The 23,989-nt window shown below is 42.0% G+C and overlaps 1 protein-coding gene across 1 annotated transcript in view; it reads left to right on the top strand.

The window, feature by feature from the left end:
* The window catches only part of stim1a (stromal interaction molecule 1a), a 211,054-nt gene that overhangs the window by 164,781 nt on the left and 22,284 nt on the right, over positions 1–23,989 (top strand). Inside the window, 1 exon segment of the mRNA XM_060897769.1 lies at positions 14,804–14,981. Within this exon segment, the coding sequence (XP_060753752.1) occupies positions 14,804–14,981 (178 nt within the window).

Here is a 23,989-nt window from a genome sequence, read left to right on the forward strand (position 1 = left end):
TCAGAATCCACATTCACGAGTACCAGCAGTCCTCGAGGATATATATAAATTAATTTTTGGATATTGTTCCTATTATTTATTTGGCTTGCGATATGTATAAACCTTTTAATTAGGCGAGACCTGATGTATTTTCGCCAATTCTCTCTGATATCCGATAATAAGGTTTCAGTGTGACATGGGAATGTAAGAAATGTAGCCATGGATGCGGCTACACAGGGATCATATACAATTTTTCACAAAAATCGCTGCTACTCCGACAGGAATGATGGGATTTCACACTCGCGCACAACAACCGTGGCCAGTACGAGCTGCTTCAACCCGCGATTGGTCGCTCAAGCGTTGAACGATCGCCTGCCTCTACATGCGTAAATATGACCTAAAACAACATCAGATTTCCACACAAGTCCTAAAAGTAGATAAAGAGAACCCAGTTAAACAAATGTGACAAAAATATTATACTTGGTCATTTATTTATTGAGGAAAATGATCCAATATTACATATCTGTGAGTGGCAAAAGTATGTGAACCTTTGCTTTCAGTATCTGGTGTGACCCCCTTGTGCAGCAATAACTGCAACTAAATGTTTGCGGTAACTGTTGATCAGTCCATTTGATAGCCCATTCCTCCGTACAGAACAGCTTCAACTCTGGGATGTTGGTGGGTTTCCTCACATGAACTGCTCGCTTCAGGTCCTTCCACAACATTTCCATTGGATTAAGGTCAGGACTTTGACTTGGCCATTCCAAAACATTAACTTTATTCTTCTTTAACCATTCTTTGGTAGAATGACTCGTGTGCTTAGGGTTGTTGTCTTGCTGCATGACCCACCTTCTCTTGAGATTCAGTTCATGGACAGATATCCTGACATTTTCCTTTACAATTTGCTGGTATAATTCAGAATTCATTGTTCCATCAATGATGGCAAGCCGTCCTGGCCCAGATGCAGCAAAACAGGCCCAAACCATGATACTACCACCACCATGTTTCACAGATGGGATGAGGTTCTTATGCTGGAATGCGGTGTTTTCCTTTCTCCAAACATAACGCTTCTCATTTAAACCAAGAAGTTCTATTTTGGTCTCATCCGTCCACAAAACATTTTTCCAATAGCCTTCTGGCTCGTCCACGTGATCTTTAGCAAACTGCAGGCGAGCAGCAATGTTCTTTTTGGACAGCAGTGGCTTTCTCCTTGCAACCCTGCCATGCACACAATTGTTGCTCAGTGTTCTCCTGATGGTGAACTCATGAACATTAACATTAGCCAATATGAGAGAGGCCTTCAGTTGCTTAGAAGTTACCCTGGGGTCCTTTGTGACCTCGCCAACTATTGCACGCCTTGCTCTTGGAGTGATCTCTGTTGGTTGACCACTCCTGGGGAGGGTAACAATGGTCTTGAATTCCCTCCATTTGTACACAATCTGTCTGACTGTGGATTGGTGGAGTCCAAACTCTTTAGAGATGGTTTTGTAACCTTTTCCAGCCTGATGAGCATCAACAACGCTTTTTCTGAGGTCCTCTGAAATCTCCTTTGTTCGTGCCATGATACACTTCCACAAACGTGTTGTGAAGATCAGACTTTGATAGATCCCTGTTCTTTAAATAAAACAGGGTGCCCACTCACACCTGATTGCCATCCCATTGATTGAAAACACCGGACTCTAATTTCACCTTCAAATTAACTGCTAATCCTTGAGGTTCACATACTTTTGCCACTCACAGATATGTAATATTGGATCATTTTCCTCAATAAATAAATGACCAAGTATAATATTTTTGTCTCATTTGTTTAACTGGGTTCTCTTTATCTACTTTTAGGACTTGTGTGAAAATCTGATGAAGTTTTACAGTAGGTCATATTTATGCAGAAATATAGACAATTCGAAAGGGTTCACAAACTTTCAAGCACCACTGCAATTGGGATATTTTTTTTTTCATTTCATCAGTTCAAATGGTCAAATTTGTATCGTAATTTATCATCGCACAGTATAAAATTCCACTAATTAACTTTTGATGAGGCACACCTATTAATTGAAAAGCATCACACGTGTGAGTTTATACTTGTTTATCTGTGTTTGTGCGTATAACCAGCTCACCATACTTCTATATTTGCTACCACTTCTGAGTATAGATTCATATCGGTGTTTATCAAAACAAATTTATATTCTTGACTCTGAATATGCTATGATGCGAACAATGAACAATAAATGTCGTGTTTACGGGGCGAGAACGGTATCTCATCTAACCGACAAGGCTGGATTAATTACCTTTTCCAGGAAACTGCATCAGGCCTTCATTGTGGGCATCATGAGATCCGGGCCTCGCCAAGATTCTGCTAATAATTAACCAAGTCGCGCAGTTCGTCAGTGACGATGTAGAACACGAGTCGCAGGTGTAGGTCAAAATCAAACAAACATTTACGCATTTATTGTATCTCAGGTTTTTATATTGTTATTTCATCTTGCCACGTGTGCTTTCACATGAAGTATTTTCTATAACAAACCTGGTCATGAGACCTGCCTTCCAGGCGTGCTCAGTGTGTCAGGGGGTCATTCCCATGAGGCAGCTTTATCTCTTGCCTTTTTATAGGCATTGCAGAGGTATTCCGGGGCAGTCTGGGTGTGCTCGATGCAGTTACGAGTACAAGAGGCCACTTCTGTCGTGAATCAGCACTTCTTCTGCTTTGTGATGTCATTTTAAAACTAGACGGCCTTTCGATTTCATCAAATCGGTGAAATTTAGTTCCGTCTGAAATGTCATTGTGATTGATATTATTTCTGTAATATCTCGCAAAATATCAGGCCATTCTGTTCTGTGGCTGGGAAGTTATTTAATTTGATGGGATTAAAGCAAATAATGTGCATGAAATCGCGCAGTCAAGCAGACAGAGGAAGTCCGTGTGTGTGTGTGTGTGTGCACTGACAGTTCCATCATTCTGTCGCTAAACGAACAGGTGATCACACCGAGGTGCTCACTGAGCGCCGATATTTATTAGTTTGGTCCTGCGTTGCATTTCCTTTCCTTCGTATAGAACATAACGTCTTTTCTTCTTCTCGCTTTCTTTCCGTTACTGTAGTCGGTCTTTCACGTTTCGTTCGCACACTCACGTCCTCCATTTTTCTCTCCCGTTTCAAATTTGTATCCCACAATGCCTTGCGCGAACAGGGAAAGCCCGCCACGTGATGTGATGTGATGTGATGTGATGTGATGCGTGACGTAGGATCTTGTATGGGGTCATGGCGGCCATGTGGTTTTGAATTCATTAATTGTTCTATTTTAAAAAAAATAATAATAATAAAATTGGAAGTCTGTGATTCGAATTCAGTAGGTTTTGATCCACTAAACAAAAATAATTTGGTAGGTGTCGGGGAAAATTCTTTTTATGACCTACACTTGAAAAATCTGAAAGGCAGTGTACAGTAGCTTTAAACTACTCGCGTCGAGTTTTACAGGTTTACTGTTCAGCTGTGGATATTGTTTTCTGTCTGTATCGTCTCTTACTGTTCTGGACATTATCTCATCTCATCTCATCTCATCATCTCTAGCCGCTTTATCCTTCTACAGGGTCGCAGGCAAGCTGGAGCCTATCCCAGCTGACTACGGGCGAAAGGCGGGGTACACCCTGGACAAGTCGCCAGGTCATCACAGGGCTGACACATAGACACAGACAACCATTCACACTCACATTCACACCTACGCTCAATTTAGAGTCACCAGTTAACCTAACCTGCATGTCTTTGGACTGTGGGGGAAACCGGAGCACCCGGAGGAAACCCACGCGGACACGGGGAGAACATGCAAACTCCACACAGAAAGGCCCTCGCCGGCCACGGGGCTCGAACCCGAACCTTCTTGCTGTGAGGTGACAGCGCTAACCACTACACCACCGTGCCGCCCTTTCTGGACAGTATATCTTAAAAAAAAATAATAATAAATTCGTTTCGGAGATTCATTTTAATTTCCAGGAAAATTATTATTATTATTATTATTATTGATCGATCATTATGTATTCGTATTTTGTTTGTCCTGTTAAGTCCTCTTTTTATAATTTATACGTCCCACCCTTTTGCTTTACAGTCTCATTTTCTTCAAATCAGCTGTAGTGATTTATTGTCCCTGTGGGGAAATTTTTCTTGTGCAAAGTGCTACAACGGCTGCACAAACATCCAAGACAGCAAACAAAGGACAAGCGGTACACGGAATAATACAGAATGACAAATGAATAAAAGGACAATATATTGCGTCTCCCCTAAGACATGTAAAAAAGTAAATGAGAAAATGAACAAAAAAAAAAATCTTGATATAATTTGTTTGAGAATAAATAGCTGGAGTCTTTTAATTCGGAAGAGAGTGGAGTTTCCGCGAGTTGAATGTTACGCGGCCTTTTCAGAGGAGCGTTTTACGAACTTGGGCTGCTTGAACTAAGTGCCAGAGTGTCGTGACATCAGATCAGACTGATTTTTTTTTTTTTTTTTAAGAAATGCATACATGAAGCATATGTAAAATAGAGCTCCAAGTAGGGAACGAGGGGCCCAAGCAGCCCAGCAAGGAAACGTCCTTATTTTGTCAAGAGCACGCTCTGTTGCATGCTCTGTGTCCGAAATCGCTCACTCGTTCATTACTCCCTACTCCCTATATAGGGAATTACTATATAGACCCTTTTCACAGGCGGCACGGTGGTGTAGTGGTTAGCGCTGCCGCCTCACAGCAAGAAGGTCCGGGTTCGAGCCCCGTGGCCGGCGAGGGCCTTTCTGTGTGGAGTTTGCATGTTCTCCCCGTGTCCGCGTGGGTTTCCTCCGGGTGCTCTGGTTTCCCCCACAGTCCAAAGACATGCAGGTTAGGTTAACTGGTGACTCTAAATTGAGCGTAGGTGTGAATGGGAGTGTGAATGGTTGTCTGTGTCTATGTGTCAGCCCTGTGATGACCTGGCGACTTGTCCAGGGTGTACCCCGCCTTTCGCCCGTAGTCAGCTGGGATAGGCTCCAGCTTGCCTGCGACCCTGTAGGACAGGATAAAGCGGCTACAGATAATGAGATGAGATGAGACCCTTTTCACTCACGTGACCTTCGTAAACGCGACCGCCATTTTGGACATGAAGAAATAACGGTTTATGGCACAGACCCTTTCGGTTCTCGCTGCTACAATCTAGCTGCTACAATGACTGCTTAGACTGCAACAATAATACCTAACACGCATTTAAGTATCCGTCGTAAAGACGTGAAACTCGTCGAGTGACGAGTGTGTTCATTGATAAGCTAACACAATCTAAAAGTAGACATACCATCACACTGCCCTGGCGCTGTGTACAGTTTACCTTCTATGGTTTGTGCACTCACTATTTGCCATTACTTTCTCCAACCCAGTGTTCGAACTATGCCGATATTTTCGGGGGGTCCCTTTTTTCCCTTGGGGGGGGGGGGAGGGGGGGGGGTGCTTGCGCTTGTCTCAGAGCGTGGATCTCCAAACACATGAGAAGCCTATCTTACGCACATATCACGCGGACTCCACACACGCATCGCGTCTGAAGTCATAACTCATCAGGGGAAATCGTGTCCGCGTTGGCATGTTCAAAAAACAACCTCGTGTCAACAATGATACCACACGCAAGAAAAAAAAAAAACAGTCAGGCTACTCAACACATCTGATCCACAGCAGCACCAAAGCATCACTGGAAATCATGTCAACAACCAATCTTCCATTTCAACACGCGTCAACAAACAAATGGCACCACAAACATGAACGAGTCGGTCAGGCTACCGATTCCAAACCCACAGAAGACCAATAATTAAATGCATCTTACCTTAAAGTGCCATTCCACCATTGGATGCATTTTTTTGGCGTAAAATACAATACATTTTATGACAACATGACTAGACAGAGAAATCTTTTAGCTTCAAAATGATATATCAAACATAATTTTTTGACAACGACAAGTATATTAATTTTGCGACCAAAGTCACCTACCCTTTTAATTTCCGCGCGGTAGTGAAACGTGATGTCATCGGCAGGTTCCCCTTCTTGTGTACCACGTCACGTGTGATGTGGCACAGATTATCAACAATGGCGGATAGAACGCGATTTCCACTTGTCGATTGCTGTGCCGATATTCACCATCGACCGTCTCCTTTGGGCATCACTTGCTATTTTCCTTCGCTTCTTTTCCGAAGCTGACAATCGCGTTCTATCCGCCATTGATGATAATCTGTGCCACGTCACACGTGACGTGGTACACAAGAAGGGGAACCTGCCGATGACATCACGTTTCACTACCACGCGGAAATTAAAAGGGTAGGTGACTTTGGTCGCAAAATTAATATACTTGTCGTTCTCAAAAAATTATGTTTGATATATCATTTTGAAGCTAAAAGATTTCTCTGTCTAGTCATGTTGTCATAAAATTAGTGCTGTCAAAAATGTTGCGTTATTAACGTGTTAACTTGACTCAATTTTAACGGCGATAATTTTTTTATCGCGAGATTAACGCCCTGTGACATGATGTAGGTTTTTCATAAGCTTTTGAAACTGCCAGGAACTTGGAACAAAAAACCGATAGCAGCTAGACTGTAATGCCACGCCCCGCACAGCCAGAGTCCTCTGCCCTCCTCCCTCCAAAGAACCAGCGCGGGCAGGGCGCGCTAGTAGAGATGGGATTTATGGCTCTTTGATGGGATCCGCATCTTTGTGATCCGTTCTTTGAAAAGAGCCGTTCAAAAGACTGGCTCATTTGGCTCTTTTTAAATATTTATTCAGTTTTAAGAAGACAGCGTCTAAAGAAGCCAGATCCCTCTGAACTGTAAACTCAATGCTATCCCAGAAATCCTTCCTGTAATATGCAAATTTGGCCGCCTCTGATTGGACAGCGCGACGCATCAACAGGCAGAAAGTGTAAAAGTACAAAATGTGTTAAGTGAGCTGAAACAGTAAAGATCAGATTCAGTGCAATATTTATCAACGAACAACTTAAACTTAATATAATAGTGTACTTTATATTATAATCAAGCATGTCAAGCCTACCGTCACTGTGAGTTGTAGACTAACTCAAACAGTAGATCACTTCACTCATGGTTCTTTTGCCAGCCCCGGTGCTCGGCTTAGGTTTCACTTTGCAGTGGCTGTGTCAAGACGTGTTATGCTTTGCAATAAAAAAAACATTGGTACAAAGCAAGCCCATTCACTTTTTTATGCTGATAAGAGAATTACAATGGTTTTTCATGTGACAAAAATGTGCGATTAAATTGCGATTAATCGCAAGTTAACTATGACAGTTGTGACATTAATCGCGATTAAATATTTTAATCGCTTGACAGTACTACATAAAATATATTGTATTTTATGCCAAAGAATACATCCAGTGGTGGAATGGCACTTTAAAGCAGAATCGACCACAAAGGAAGTGTGTTGGCACTGTTGGCACACTTCCTTTCTACTAGTTTGTGTCCCCAACCTGGCAGCAGCAGTCGTTGTCATATCGGTTTATTTTATCTTTGATGTAAACACAACACTTCGGATATGCAAATGCTTCCCGTTACACACAAGTGCTATGTCAATAAACATCATTTTGCCAATATTTTAGAGACCATCCATCTTCTCCGTCGGTCAGCATCTGTCGGGATCCGATAAAATGATAAATCTTGCCTTGTGTGTTGATGGTTATACATCCAGGTGCACAACAATATAATGGCATGATGGAAGTCTTGCTGAAAGTAAAAACTTTCTTTGATGGCTATATTCCTTTCGATGCTTCGCCGTCGTTCCTCGTTGTTGGCTGTGGTAGACTACTGGTAGTTCATGTCCAAAATGGCGGCCGCGTTTGTCGTGACGTCACGTGGGAAGGGTCTATAGAGGACTATACAGTGAGCTCATTGGTAAAATGTAAAATCGCTTTCGGACACTACTCCGCCGCGCTGGTATTTACGTCATTACTGTCGCACAATTAAACCGTGCCGGATCAGTCGGCTGGTGGGTTTCAAAATAATAAACACATGCGTGTGTTTTTGTGATAAATCCATATTATACTGAGCGCATTTCCCACATTAATCAATACAAAGTACCTGCAGCTTTCAGTTCTTTTAAATCAAGGCTGAATACTTTCTTCTTTGCCGCTGCCTTTTATTAAATCAAATTTGAGACTTTTAATTTGATTTCTTTCAGCGTGACCGCAATGCATGATGGGATATTTTGCTTGGTTAGTGACCATTGTTGTACACTACTATTCACGATGCATTGTGGGATAGTTTGAGTGCACTATATAGGGTGTAAATAATCCTCACTAAGGTTTCAACAGCTGGGGCGTGGCCTGGCCAGGATTGATAGCAGCCAACTCCCTGGGAAGTTTAAATTGTGGTGATACCAGTTCACACTATTCCAGCGTGTGATGTGGCCACTTAAAGTCTGTGAAATTCCATCCACCACGGTCAGCAGGCTAGACAGCATTGTAAACACCTTCATAAGGAAATGGTTGGGTCTCCCGCACTGCTTCTCCAATGCAGGACTCTTTGGAAGAAATGCACTTCAGCTTCCACTGAAGTCAGTGAGTCTGGGGTACAAACAGGAAAAGGCCCGCCTGGTGTTTGAAATCAAGGAGTCCAGGGACCCTGCAGTAAGAGCCGCGGCAGTAGCCGTTAGAACGGGGTGCAAATGGAGGGCCCAATCAGAAGTGAATCAGGCTGTCAGTAGGCTGCAGCACAGAGAGATCACCGGGAGAGTGCAGGAAGGCCGGGCTGGAGTCGGCTTCGGGGAACCAGTTCGATTCTGGTCAAAAGCCTCAAGACAGCAGAGAAAGGCCATGATCGTGGAAGAAGTGGCCCATGTGGAGCAAGAGCAGTACCTCAGCAAAGCTGTGTCCCAGGGCAAGCAAGGGGCGTGGACCCGGTGGGAGGACATTATCCACAGGGTCGTAACCTGGCAGGACATCTGGCAAGCCCCACAGGCATGGCTCAGCTTCATGGTTAGGGCAGCGTACGACACCCTCCCGTGCCCTCAGAACCTCTCCACATGGTTCGGAAGCGAGGACAGATGCCCTCTGTGTGAAAGTGACAAAGCAGGCCTTCAACACATCCTGGCATCATGCAGAGTGGCACTGTCACAAGGACGTCTCAGATGGCGGCACAATCAAGTGCTTAGAAAGTTGGCTGAGTACCTGGAGATGAGAAGAACAGCTGCTAACTCCTCAGCAAGCAGCCAAACGACTAGCATCTCCTTCGTACGACCAGGGGAGATCCAGCAAAAGCCACAAGGCAGTCAGGCAAGATCATTGCTAACCCCTGGGAAGGCGTGGGAGATGCGTGTCGACCTGGACAGGCAGCTCACCTTCCCGAGTGAGATTGTGCAATCAATCCTAAGACCAGACATCGTGATGTGGTCAACGGCTGCCAAGCGTGTCCTCATCATCGAGTTAACCGTGCCGTGGGAAGAGGGAATACCATCTGCACACGAGATCAAGCGGCTCAAGTACACCGAGCTGGCAGCAGAGTGCAAAGAGGCAGGGTGGGCAGCATCCATCCACCCAGTGGAGGTCAGGTGCAGGGGTTTCGTTGCCAGGTTGGCGATCCAGCTTCTCCGCGCTCTAGGAACAACAGGGGCAAGACTGCAGCGAGCAATCAAGGAGCTAGCAGAAGAGGCGGAAAAAGCAAGCTACTGGTTGTGGTTAAGGAGGAAGGACAGTAGATGGGGTCAGACACCCCAGTAGGGTCAGATGCAGGGAGTGGTAGGGAGACGTCCCAAGATGCCACTTGCCCCCCCACCTGGAGATGTACTGGCTAGGGGGCGAAACATCAGAGAAGGGTGGCACCAGCTGACGACCCTGCATCTGACCCAAAGTGCACTGGAGGAGGTGCGACAGGCAAAATGCCAAGCAGGGAATACCGCCTTAACCTGTACATACTACGGACAGCACTACAAAATGGCGTCCTCACTATATAGTGCCCTGTATAGCGAGTACGGAGCGATTTCAGACACAGTCCAAGTTTCATGTCAGTTGACCAAAGATTGGCCGAGGTACAGTATGAGCTCACTTCCTGTTTAGTAGACCACTTCCTGTTTTGAAAATTAAAAAAAAAATCAGTCTGAATTTCGTGAAGCTTTGTGTGAATATGATCCGTGCCAAATTTGGTGACGATTGGCCAACATTTCTGGCCTTTGAGAAATTTTTAACAAAATCTTTCAGTAAAATCCACCGTGGTGGCCGGATCAATTATAACGACTTAATATTGAAGTGTTTCAGATTTATCGAAGCTCAGCTTAGACAGATGTTGTATGAACTATAAAATGCTACTATATATAATAGTGATTTATATACTATTTTATATATACTATCTCTTTCAAGTTTTAGTCCGATTTCTATTTATTTATTTAAGTGTGTGTGACGTGAGTAACTACTCAGTGGTTTTTTTTTTTTTTAAAGCTGCATTTCTTTGCTATTGAACCAGCACTCGGTGATTAATTATTCACTCAGCTCCTGTCAGTTATAGAGACGTGTGGGTGTGGGGTGGGGGGTAACTGGATCCCGAGGTCCCCGGTCGTGTGTTAATGCTGTGCAGGCCTCTGTCGACGGCGTCCCATCAGCACACAGGCATGCTGTTCCAGTCACGGGTCTCTCACGGCCGCTTTGGAGGCGGAAACAACAAGGACAGCTGGGAGCCTAGCAACCGTACAACGTTCAGTTTAGATATGGAAAGGAAAAAAAATCCATGACCTTGAGCAAGCAGATTCTTTTCAACAGTGTTTTTCACACCCGGATACACACAGCTTTGAGTTCTGTTCGTCCTGAACAGGTTGAGTTTATTGGAGGCTTTTCGTTTCTTCCTGTTATTGTGTGTCTGTAGGTGAAAGGTACAACAATAAATAGTTATGATGAATGTTAAATAAAGCAAGAATACACGGTATAAAATAGACAGCTGGCTTCCGTTTTTGTGCGTATGGAGTAAGCCTGGATGATGTCCGTTATTGGAATGCAGAGTGCTCTAAAACACCACCGCTTCATTTTATTGGGTTTTGTGATTGTTCGTGATTTAATTCCTACGGTACCACCTGATGTTCCAGGCAAGTTTTTGAGTGCTTTGGCCATTCTTGTCATTGGGGGGGGAAAAAAAAAAATTAGAATAATAATCCAGAAATACAACTCATTTTTGTTTAATGAATGCAGGCCTGTCTTGAAGTAATATCACAGGTTCAACATTTTAAATAATATTGGCTGGCTTTTTTCGTGGTCTGTCAGATATATTCCATTCAGCTAGCACAGACCTGGGCATTTTACGGCCCGCGGGCCGCATCCGGCCCTTTGGTTCATTCTGACCGGCCCGCGTAAGGTTAATTAGAAATTACAAAATAAACGTATTTTCTAGTGCTGTCAAGCGATTAAAATATTTAATCGCGATTAATGTCGCGACTGTCATAGTTAACTCGCGATTAATCGCAATTTAATCGCACATTTTTGTCACATGAAAAACCATTGTAATTCTCTTATCAGCATAAAAAAGTGAACGGGCTTGCTTTGTACCAATGTTTTTTTTTTTATTGCAAAGCATAACACATCTTGACACAGCCACTGCAACGTGAAACCTAAGCCGAGCACCGGGGCTAATAAAAGAACCAGGAGTGAAGTGATCTACTGCTTGAGTTAGTCTACAATTCTAATCAGAGAGACAGGTTACACAGTGACGGTAGGCTTGACATGCTTGATTATAATATAAAGTACACTATTATATTAACTTTAAGTTGTTCGTTGATAAATATTGCATTGAATCTGATCTTTACTGTTTCAGCTCACTTAACACATTTTGTACTTTTACACTTTCTGCCTGTTGATGCGTCGCGCTGTCCAATCAGAGGCGGCCAAATTTGCATATTACAGGAAGGATTTCTGGGATAGCATTGAGTTTACAGTTCAGAGGGATCTGGCTTCTTTAGACGCTGTCTTCTTAAAACTGAATAAATATTTAAAAAGAGCCAAATGAGCCAGACTTTTGAACGGCTCTTTTCAAAGAATGGATCACAAAGATGCGGATCCCATCAAAGAGCCATAAATCCCATCTCTACTAGCGCGCCCTGCCCGCGCTGGTTCTTTGGGGGAGGAGGGCAGAGGACTCTGGCTGTGCGGGGCGTGGCATTACAGTCTAGCTGCTATTGGTTTTCTAAGCAAAGTCTTTGTTCCAAGTTCCTGGCAGTTTCAAAACCTTATGAAAAACCTACATCATGTCACAGAGCGTTAATCTCGCGATAAAAAAATTATCGCTGTTAAAATTGACTCAAGTTAACGCGTTAATAACGCGACATTTTTGACAGCACTAGTATTTTCTAATTTTACCTCATGCATGGACTGAATGTGCATTGCTTTTATTTTGAAGTTGTGTTCAACAAAAACGCAATGCGTGCGACAGGAACATGACATGAAATCCCATGAAACCTAATCCCGCGATAACTACTTCCGTAATTTGTCCAGACCAACCACAAACTTGTACGTCATCCTTCAAACAGTCCAGCCATTCACAGTGTGACGTCACCAGCAGGAGCCCGAGCTGATCTGTAGATCTGATACCTACACCGAATCGACACGACATCATTATTATAATATGATGTATCTTGCTTGATATTTGGAGTAGAAAGACAATATTGTGATGTCTTTATTGTGTTTTGGGGTGAATGTGACTGAAAAAAAAATGGTACAAACGTTCACATTTTGTTAACCATTGTTTTGGGAAATTTGATTGAATAAATGACATTTTTTGTAAGGCGACCTCGTTTTTTCCATACTCTTACCAATCTTAGCAGCTTGTAAAAACAATGTTATTTATTGCTTTATATAAAGAAATACAATTAATATTATGCAGAATTTAGTTCAGCTTTATGGTCCGGCCCGCCACAACATTTTCTGTTTCTCATGTGGCCCCAGGGAAAAAATAATTGCCCACCCCTGAGCTAGCATGATGCTGAACGAGTCGAAGACGAGTATCTGAATGGAATATATCCGATATCCCACGAAAAAAGCCAGCTATTATTATTATTATTCACGACCAATCTTCCATTTCAACACGCGTCAACAAACAAATGGCACCACAAACATGAACGAATCGGTCAGGCTACTGATTCCAAACCCACAGCAGACGAATAATTAAATGCATCTTACCTTAAAGTGCCATATTCAACGCTCATTCTCCATTGGTTAGAGTGATGTAATACACGTAGGATAAGCGATATGCTAAAAATAATATTGCAGGCTATCAAACCAAATGAATGAAATGCGCTAAAAGGAGATAGAGCACGTTTTTATTCCATCGAAAAAGTGTCCTGTATGTGTAATAATTTACTTTATTTTTTTCGTGGTCCGGTTTTTATCAAATCTCGCGCTCTGATTGGTTGGCGAGCAGGTCCGTATCCTATGGTACGGACCCCGGTTACAGACCTCTGGCGACTCGCTCGTTCACAACAACAAACAACATACTGTAGTAGCAATTTTTGTTAACATTTATTTTCGCATTTCTCAGGAGAATAGCATTAATTTTACATCATGGATAGCGATAACGACAGTGTTCACAGAGAAAGCGAGTTTTACTACCCTGAGGAAGAAGAAATAAAAGAAAACGTTTCAGGAGAAAGCTAAAAACCTGTAACTATTGCTAACGCCGAGCAAAAACATGGCTGAATCCTGAATGACTCCTATTTGTATAAATAGGGGACTACATAGGCGGCAAAATGTATTTTTTTTTTTCCTGCCATGGAAGTGCACTTGTATACCGAGGAGGAAGCCATTTGCATTAGAGCCGTGAATGAGGATTCAAAATGGCGGCTTGGCTCGGTTTTCCCTTTCGGGCGCTCTCGTTTTCTGTTAGAATTTGGTAAAGAAAAAAATAAATATATTATTTACCAGCTTAAGGTCGGTCCGTATGGTGAAATACCGTGACCTGGGCCTCGAATACTGACCTCGGCCCAGAACTTTCAAGACCTCGGTCACGGTATTTCACGATACGGACCTCCCAGCTGGTAAATAACATGTGTATTTCATTGATTGATCTGTTATATTAGGAATGTAACTATATATTGTGCGATGATGAATTGATGCAAATTTCTGATTCTTCGAATTGATAATTACGATAATTTAAAAAAAAAAATCATCAGGCTGTGTAATTTTAGTTTTCATAGCTGTAATTGCATTCTTCAGACCGCAGAGGGCAGAGCAGGAATTATGTACAATAGTGTGAAAGCATGTGACTTCTCCTTGGGCAGAAGTAACACAGCTCTAATGGTGCAAACATTTTACAGAGAAAAGTGAAGGTAGTGGTTTTGTTTATGCTAACAACAACCTTCAGGAATGTTCAGGAGTTTATTAAGAAAAGGCCTTTGTGTTCTTCAGGTTTTTCATTTTTAATAAAAGGAATATTTTAGTTAAAAGTTAATCAGTGGACGAGTTTCTTGCCTTCTTAATGTGTTCAAGATCAAACAGTAAATAATAAAAATACTACGAGTAAATGATGCTTTTCTACAACTCTGGTCATCCATGCACATGAAATCAAGAACCGCTCAACTAAGTAAAGAGAAACGACATCCATCATTACTTTTACTTTAAAAACGCAAAGTGACTTTTTTAATTAATAAAAATCATGAAAAAATTTGAAATAGAACATAGCAATAAAAACTTTCACTGGTACTGTACGTATATTAGTTAAATTTTTTTTTTAAAGCTGACATTAAGTCAGTTACTTGCTCCTTACACACCAGGGCACTGCTCTGGCCGAATGCTCACGCTCGTAGCGATTGTGCCGTGGCGTTTGCGTTCATCGTTAATCTCTGATTGAAATGTTTTGATGCTCAGGCTGCGAATCGCCCAGGAGGAGCACCGCACGGTGGAGGTGGAGAAGGTCAACCTGGAGCAGAAACTCAGGGACGAGATAAACTCTGCCAAGCAGGAGGCTCAGCGGCTGCGCGAGCTGCGGGAGGGAACAGAGAACGAGCTCAGCCGCCAGAAATACGCCGAGGAAGAGCTGGAACAGGTACCGGTGTGCTGAAGGGTCGCGCTCCGCCCTAATACTGCTTATTAATGTATTTATTTACAGAGTGTCTGTTGGCCTTGGATTTATATTCAAACCTTAATGGCTTGATTGGGAATTCCTAATTCCATGGCTTTTGTTGATGTCTATATAAAACATTGTCAATTGTAGAAGTATTGGCACCCTTGATGACACTGGGTAATAGTGTAACGTTGCTCAGATTTTACACCGTCGGTTTCAGTAAACATTCACCTGCTCTTGAATGGAGTCACTGTCGTAAAACGTGCAGCAAAATTATTGGCGCCCCGAAAGGAAATACGTTTCTTGCAGCACATCTGAACGTCTATTTAAATGACATCACCCCTGATTCTGTTTTTACTCACATTTGAAGTACTCACATTTTTTTAATGAATGAGTTAGGCTTTATTAAAATAAGTGAATCATCTCATCTCATTATCTGTAGCCGCTTTATCCTGTTCTACAGGGTCGCAGGCGAGCTGGAGCCTATCCCAGCTGACTACGGGTGAAAGGCGGGGTACACCCTGGACAAGTCGCCAGGTCATCACAGGGCTGACACATAGACACAGACAACCATTCACACTCACATTCACACCTACGCTCAATTTAGAGTCACCAGTTAACCTAACCTGCATGTCTTTGGACTGTGGGGGAAACCGGAGCACCCGGAGGAAACCCACGCGGACACGGGGAGAACATGCAAACTCCACACAGAAAGGCCCTCGCCGGCCACGGGGCTCGAACCCGGACCTTCTTGCTGTGAGGCGACACCGCTAACCACTACACCACCGTGCCACCATATATATATATATATATATATATATATATATATATATATATATATATATATATATATATATATATATAAAAACACTCTCTCTCTTGTGTCAAGTTTTAACTGGTATCATATATGATTTGTGTATATTGGGAGAAACACAAGAGAAACATGGATTACAGTGAAGATATAAAAAAGCATCCAATGATATTTACGAGAGAGAGAAAAGTGAAAAAAATGTTGTTTTGAAGTTTTATGCCTTAGTGAACTGAAAGTTATCTTGTTAACCCCCAGTAAATTTTTGTGAACAAAACTAATTGCTGTATGGTGAACAGGAGACGATATGATTTTTAACAAAAAACAGAATTTTTAATTTATGCAAAGTTCATTTTAAATAATTAAGGTTTAGTTTTTATTTGTTCTTCTAAAAGGCAATGTTTTAACTTTTTTTTTTTTAGAAAAAGAAAAATTATTTGACAATTTGATGGCCATAGGAAGGTTTTTTGTTTGTTTGTTTTTTTGTTTTTTCCCTAAATTTGGGTGGTAATGAAAGAAATAATAATTTGTTTACCTGCATCACTCCTTGAGGGTGGCATGTAAAGATTACCGTCGGAGAAATATGTGATATTATTGTATCCACGTTCACTGGATATGAGCAATCATGTGCTCCGATTGGCTAGTCTACTACAAGGATATCAGCTCATATACCATGAGTAGAGAAAAACAAAATGGCAGCGCATGTTGCTGAACCAACCGAGGACGAAATAAAACTGTACTCAAAACCCCAAAAAATACAAAAATAAAGTGACAAAATATGGAATGAAAGTCTTTTTTTTTTTTTTTCAAGAATTATCGCATTTTTCACAAATTGCTCCTGGCATTTCGACGGTTTGTTTACCTTCTAAGTGGAAATAATTTTGTCGGACGTTTTTATTTATCGAATTTACAAAAATAAAAATGCTCCGTTTCTCAAAATCCAGTGAATGTGGATAGAATAAAACAGCTATTCCACTCAATCTCATCATACATGAATTATAGACAACTCGGTGCTACGCGCCTCGTCGGCTATCAGCTCATGTACGACTCGATTTCAGGGAATAACTGTTAAATACATCACTCAGGTCCATGAGCTTTGTTTTATTTTTTTAATATATATATCGTGTGTGTATATATTAATGTATGTGTATCAAAAACAACCCCCCCCGCAAAAAAAATTTTTTATATAGATAGATAGATAGATAGATAGATAGATAGATAGATAGATAGATAGATAGATTTTTTTTTTTTCAAGAATTATCATTGCATTTTTCACAAATTGTTCCTGGCATTCCGCCGGTTTGTTTACATTCTAAGCGGAAATTCTTTTGTCAGACGTTTTGCATAAAGTTTTTATTTATCGAATTTATGGTATATAACCAGTCAAAAGAGGATATTACTACATCAAATGGCAAAATACTAAAGTGTGTCGCCGACTTCCAATATCTGGGATCTTGGATTGATAATACCAAGAAAGACACGGCTATCAGAATAGCAAAAGCATGGTCTGCAGCAAATAAAATGGAAAACGTGTGGTCATCAACCCTAAGCAGAAAATTAAAAACTAATTTCTTCAGAGCTGTTGTCGAAAGTGTTACTGTATGGTGCTGAAAGCTGGACGCTTACAAAATCATTAGAAAGAAGGCTTGATGGCGTCTACGCAAGATTATTACGATTAGCTCTCAATGTTTCTTGGAAAGAGCACAAAACCGACAAAGAGCTTTATGGCAATCTTCCACGAGTGTCGGAAACATTAAAGTGCCATTCCACCATTGGATGTATTCTTTGGCATAAAATACAATATATTTTATGACAACATGACTAGACAGAGAAATCTTTTAGCTTCAAAATGATATATCAAACATAATTTTTTGACAACGACAAGTATATTAATTTTGCGACCAAAGTCACCTACCCTTTTAATTTCCGCGCGGTAGTGAAACGTGATGTCATCGGCAGGTTCCCCTTCTTGTGTACCACGTCACGTGTGACGTGGCACAGATTATCAGCAATGGCGGATAGAACGCGATTTCCACTTGTCGATTGCTGTGCCGATATTCACCATCGACCGTCTCCTTTGGGCATCACTTGCTATTTTCCTTCGCTTCTTTTCCGAAGCTGACAATCGCGTTCTATCCGCCATTGCTGATAATCTGTGCCACGTCACACGTGACGTGGTACACAAGAAGGGGAACCTGCCGATGACATCACGTTTCACTACCGCGCGGAAATTAAAAGGGTAGGTGACTTTGGTCGCAAAATTAATATACTTGTCGTTGTCAAAAAATTATGTTTGATATATCATTTTGAAGCTAAAAGATTTCTCTGTCTCATGTTGTCATAAAATATGTTGTATTTTATGCCAAAAAAATACATCCAATGGTGGAATGGCACTTTAAGAATAAGAAGACTTGAAGCTTCATTGGTCACTGCTGGAGAAAAAAAGATGAAATAATATGCCAACTTCTACTGTGGGAACCTACACATGGAAGAAGAACCAGAGGACGTCCCTGTTTCACATGCATAGACCAATTAATTGAAGATACTGGACTGGACATGCAAAATTTGCCAGATGTAATGAACGACCGAGAAAAATGGAGGAAATTGACAAATGGTTGACCGAGTATTTCACTTGACAAATCAACATCGAATTTGCAAAAAAAAAAAAAACAATAAAAATGCTCCGTTTCTCAAAATCCAGTGAATGTGGATAGAATAAAACCGTTATTCCACTCAATCTCGTCGTACATGGATTATCGCCGTCAGCTCATGTACAACCCGATTTCGTGGAATAACTGTTAATTATAGGCGTGAACGTCCTCGTTTATCAATCAGCAATCACTTCAGGATGCAATTACATGGTAAAGTGTTTTAGTCTGTGGAATTTCTGGGATCAGCAAATGTCTGATCTCTCAAAAGATTAGGAGAAGGATTTGGGAGTGGTGCACGAGGAAAGCCTTCGCTGTAGTCTAATGTCCAGAGATCGAGTTCTCTGAGGCGGAGAGTGTACTGTATATTAGCCGTGCTGTCTGGGTGGGAGAGATGGTGTTGGTCTTTTATTTGTCATTCAGCACAACACAGAAATGCAATCTCGGGAATCTGAGATGGTTGAAGTATGCGGAAGAAGGAAGCGAGTGCTTCGGTCTGAGGGCGTTATACCGTAGTGCCGCATGAGCAGCGGTGCATGAAGCTGAGAAGGTCAGCTAAGAAGCTTTTATTTTATTATCGTTATTTTATTAACTATTTATTTCGGCCACGGTGTTGGCAGTAACAGCGACCGCACTGGAAGGAATGAAACGGAAAACGAACGTGGCTTGTAAATCCCCATGAAGGTCGACATTTCTAACGCCAGCTCATCTTTCATTTCATAACACGATCACTTGTGTGTCAGACTCCTCTGCAGCACACATCCTACTTCCTTATTATTCAAGGAACTACAGTATATGGGTCAGGCTTTTTCAGAAGAGTAAACAGGCAGTGCTGTGTTTATGTGAATGTTAAAGCTTAAACTCGGACGTGAAAAAACTGGCTATGAAGAGAATCAAGAATAGAGAAACGGCGTTCAGTGTTGGCATGTAGTGAGCATTTTCTCTCGATCATAAATTCAAACAAACCGTAATCAGCATTTCAGAGCCTTCTGTACAAGTCTCTTGGTGCTGAAGAAACAAATCCAGGACACTTTTTTTTTTTTTTTTAAACTGACAGTGTTTTGTAGATACTCCAGGGATGAGAGTTTTCCGCTTGTTCTGAGTAAAAATCGACCTTTTTATATTATGCCAAATCCTTTGAGAATTTTTTTTTCATTTATTGAGGGGGGGTTGGGGTCTGTTCCTTTGTGATAATAATAATAATAAGTTAAATTTATATAGCGCCTTTCAAGAAACCCAAGGACGCTTTACAATTATAGACAAAGAAAAAAAAAACAATGAAAAATAATAAATAAATAAATAATAAAAAATAAAAGTAAAAAGTCCACCAAGTAGGGGTCAGGATGTAATTCCAGTGGTGTAGCAGCCACAGTCCCACCGAAAGGCGCATGAAAACGAGTCCCACATCTCCAGCACCGCCGCCGTGACGCCGTCAGCCACATCGCTCGAACACCACGCCGTGGATCCACAAAGCGAGCAGAGAAGCTCCGCCACGCAGAGCGCTGGTGTGTCCCAAGCCGCCTGCACAGCTGCTGTGACACCACCGAGCGACATCGCTCGGAACATCACGCCAAGCGTTAAAGCACAGAGCGCTGGACAACCACGAATGTTAAATGAGCAACGAGCTCACTGCAGTCCACAGCTGGGAGCGCAGGCATCACCCACAGCGAACCAAGGCCTGGAGGGAACCGACGCCCAAAACTGGGTCCGGAGCTACACCACAACCCGCAGACAAAACACTCAAACAAACATCAAACTACACAAACACACAGAAAAAAATAAAGTAAAATGAAAATTGAAAAAAGAAAATAAAAAGCTCTGGTGAGAAGCGGCAGCTGGAATGCGCACGACGTACTCTCAACCGGAAACGAAAAAAAAAAAAGATACTCAAGCGTAATTCATTCCTATGACGATGTTACATGTTTACATTTTCGCCATCTTTAGTCTCGCTAAAGCTGGGCATACACTGTGCGATTTTTTCCAATCGCGGTATTCAGCTGCTGCCCGCACTGTACGAGTGAATCGTGGGGTAAACAGCACGCAGCTTACGATTCCTGTTCTCACACTATACGATCCGATGCTCAGGATTTCAAACGGGTTTGATTTTCATCCGATCGATCGGGAGGAGGTCGTGAGGTGTTAATCGCTTGTCGTTACCCCATGTATACTACACGATCCGAGACGCACGATTGAGCCAAAACTCGGCCCGATCTCCAAAATAGTCGCATGAGTGAAAATCGTGTCAAAATCGGGCCAAAAATCACACAGTGTACAGTATGCCCAGCTTAAGTCTCGTGGTAGAATACATGTTATTCTACCACGGCCAATGTAATCGGCCAAAACATCGATGGCGAGAGCATGATGGCCGATCATAACAGTTCTTACAAAAGTACCCACATCCGTTAGATTAGACCACGTAAAAACACAGGAGCAGCTTGCCAATGAAAGAAAAAGGGGAAAAAAAAAGAGAGGACTGACCAGCTTTTGTCTTTGGCCAGAAAGCTGAAGAAGTCGTCGAAATGATCAAATGAAAATGAGAAGTGACTGTGAACTGTAAATAATTGTATAAAGTGTACATAGACATTATCCCATAAACTTAGCATTCGTTTGATTTAATACATTGAGCATGGACGGTATATGACAGATAGTCAGTAAATCTGAATTAATGCTGACAGTTTTGAAAACTTAAATATTTCAAAAGACTTTTTGAAGAAATCATATGCAACTAATGAGGACATGAGGAGAAAAGGTCAGTCACCCTTAGAAATTTCATTTAATATATGAACATTTTGATCATTAATTAAACTTAAGTTTAATGTGAATTTAGTTTGTCATTTTTGTTGATCATGAATTATAACCATACCCTTGAATGTAGAATGTGATTTTATTTTGAATTCAAACACAACTCCTATTGATTTGAAACATATTTTCATGTAAATATATATAAAAAAGACAACATATATACAGTACCGTTCAAAAGTTTGGGGTCACTTTGAAATGTCCTTATTTTTGAAAGAAAAGCACTGTTCTTTTCAATGAAGATCACTTTAAACTAATCAGAAATCCACTCTATACATTGCTAATGTGGTAAATGACTATTCTAGCTGCAAATGTCTGGGTTTTGGTGCAATATCTCCATAGGTGTATAGAGGCCCATTTCCAGCAACTCTCACTCCAGTGTTCTAATTAGTGTTGCACCGATACTGATGCCTATACCTGGCTGTGCAGTACCGGCCGATACCGATACCACTCCGTTTGAAATGTGTGTATGTATATGTGTGTGTGTGTGTATATATATATATATATATATATATATATATATATATATATATATATATGAAGAGCTGCATACTTGGATGTAAAATCATTGCTATCATGGCTTTGTCAGGCTGCTGCTTACCTTTGTGAAACAGGAAAAAGACTAATACAAAGTGAATCCAGTAGAAACTTTGTGTTCGTTCACATGTTTCGTCTTCAAATGTTTTATCAGGTTCGAGGTATTGAAACTGGCCGGTTTAACTCCACCTCTCGAAACTTTCAGGCCGCAAATCTTGCATGTAGCCATTGTACTCGCCGGAGTTTCTATGCTGAAATATATCCAGACCGCCGACATTTTTTTCTCGTGGTTTGTTTTTCCTCCGCATGAAAAAGCTGCCCCTGTATTGGTTAAGAGCGGCTATTGGCCCGCTCTCATTGGTCTGGAGCAGGTCAATAGCAATAGCTGCTTGGCGTGCTTGGCAGGCATGCACAGTGATCACGTGTGATCACACAACACAGAGCGTAGTGAGTGTCGGGAGAGAGAAGGCTGCGTTCAAGTGTCATACTAGCATCGGTAAATGGTATCGGCACCCTATTTCTTGCTACTCGCCAATACCGATACCACCATTTTAGTGCCAGATCGGGGCCCCGCCCGATACTGGTATCGGTATCGGTGCAACACTAGTTCTAATGGTACAATGTGTTTGCTCATTGCCTCAGAAGGCTAATGGATGATTAGAAAACCCTTGTACAATCATGTTAGCACAGCTGAAAACAGTTGAGCTCTTTAGAGAAGCTATAAAACTGACCTTCCTTTGAGCAGATTGAGTTTCTGGAGCATCACATTAATTTGTGGGGTCGATTAAATGCTCACAATGGCCAGAAAAATGTCTCGACTATATTTTCTATTCATTTTACAACTTATGGTGGGAAATAAAAGTGTGACTTTTCATGGAAAACACTAAATTGTCTGGGTGACCCCAAACTTTTGAACGGTAGTGTGTGTGTGTATGTGTATATATAATACAACCCCTGGCAAAAAGTATGGAATCACCAGTCTTGGATGAGCACACATTCACACGTTTTATTCTGTAGAACAAACTCAGATCACAAACATGATACAATAATAAAGTCATTCCAAAGTGCACCTTCTTGGCCTTCAGAAACACTAAAAGAAATGAAGAAAAAGCATTGTGGAGGTCAGTAAATGTTACTTTTATAGACCAAGCGCAGGGAAAAAAATATGGAATCATGAAAAACAGACAAACAAAAGAACATTCAAAACACATCACTAGTACTTAGTTGCACCACCTCTGGCTTTTATAACAGCTCGCAGTCTCTTAGGCCAAGTTTACATTAGACCGTATCTGTCTCGTTTTCTTCGCGGATGCACTGTCCGTTTACATTAAACCGCCGGGAAACGGGAATCCGCCAGGGTCCACGTATTCAATCCAGATCGTGTCTGGTCCGGTGCTGTGTAAACATTGAGGATACGCTGTGCTGAGCTCTAGCTGGCGTCGTCATTGGACAACGTCACTGTGACATCCACCTTCCTGATTCGCTGGCGTTGGTCATGTGACGCGACTGCTGAAAAACGGCGCGGACTTCCGCCTTGTATCACCTTTCATTAAAGAGTATAAAAGTATGAAAATACTGCAAATACTGATGCAAATACTGCCCATTGTGTAGTTATGATGGTCTTTAGGCTTGCCATCCTTCCGCTTGCAAGTGGTAAGTGATATGCGCTGGGATCACACACACAGCGGCTCAGTCCCGAATCACTGCTCGTGCGCTTCACTCGCGCGCTCTGTGAGCTGCGCAGGGCCGGAGTGCGCACCCTCCAGAGGGCACTCGCTGTTCAGGGCGGAGTGATTTGGAGCGCAGGATGCCCGCGGAGCCGAGCGTATCCGTGTATTGGTGTTGCTGTGTGCAGGCGAATCGCTTTAAAAACGTTAATCTGATGATCCGCTGATACGGTCTAATGTAAACCCCACCTTAGGCATGGACTTGATGAGTGACAAACAGTATTCATCAATCTGGTGCCAACTCTCTTTGATTGCAGTTGCCAGATCAGCTTTGCAGGCCGGAGCCTTGTCGTGGACCATTTTTTTCAATTTCCGCCACAAGTTTTCTATTGGGTTGAGATCTGGACTATTTGCAGGCCATGACATTGACTGACTGGACGTGTCTTTCACCAAGGAATGCTTTCACAGTTTTTGCTCGATGGCACGATGCATTGTCATCTTGGAAAATTATTTCATCATCCCCAAACATCT

Source organism: Neoarius graeffei, chromosome 17, assembly GCF_027579695.1.
Source record: "Neoarius graeffei isolate fNeoGra1 chromosome 17, fNeoGra1.pri, whole genome shotgun sequence".
In the NCBI taxonomy this organism is placed as follows: Eukaryota; Metazoa; Chordata; class Actinopteri; order Siluriformes; family Ariidae; genus Neoarius; species Neoarius graeffei.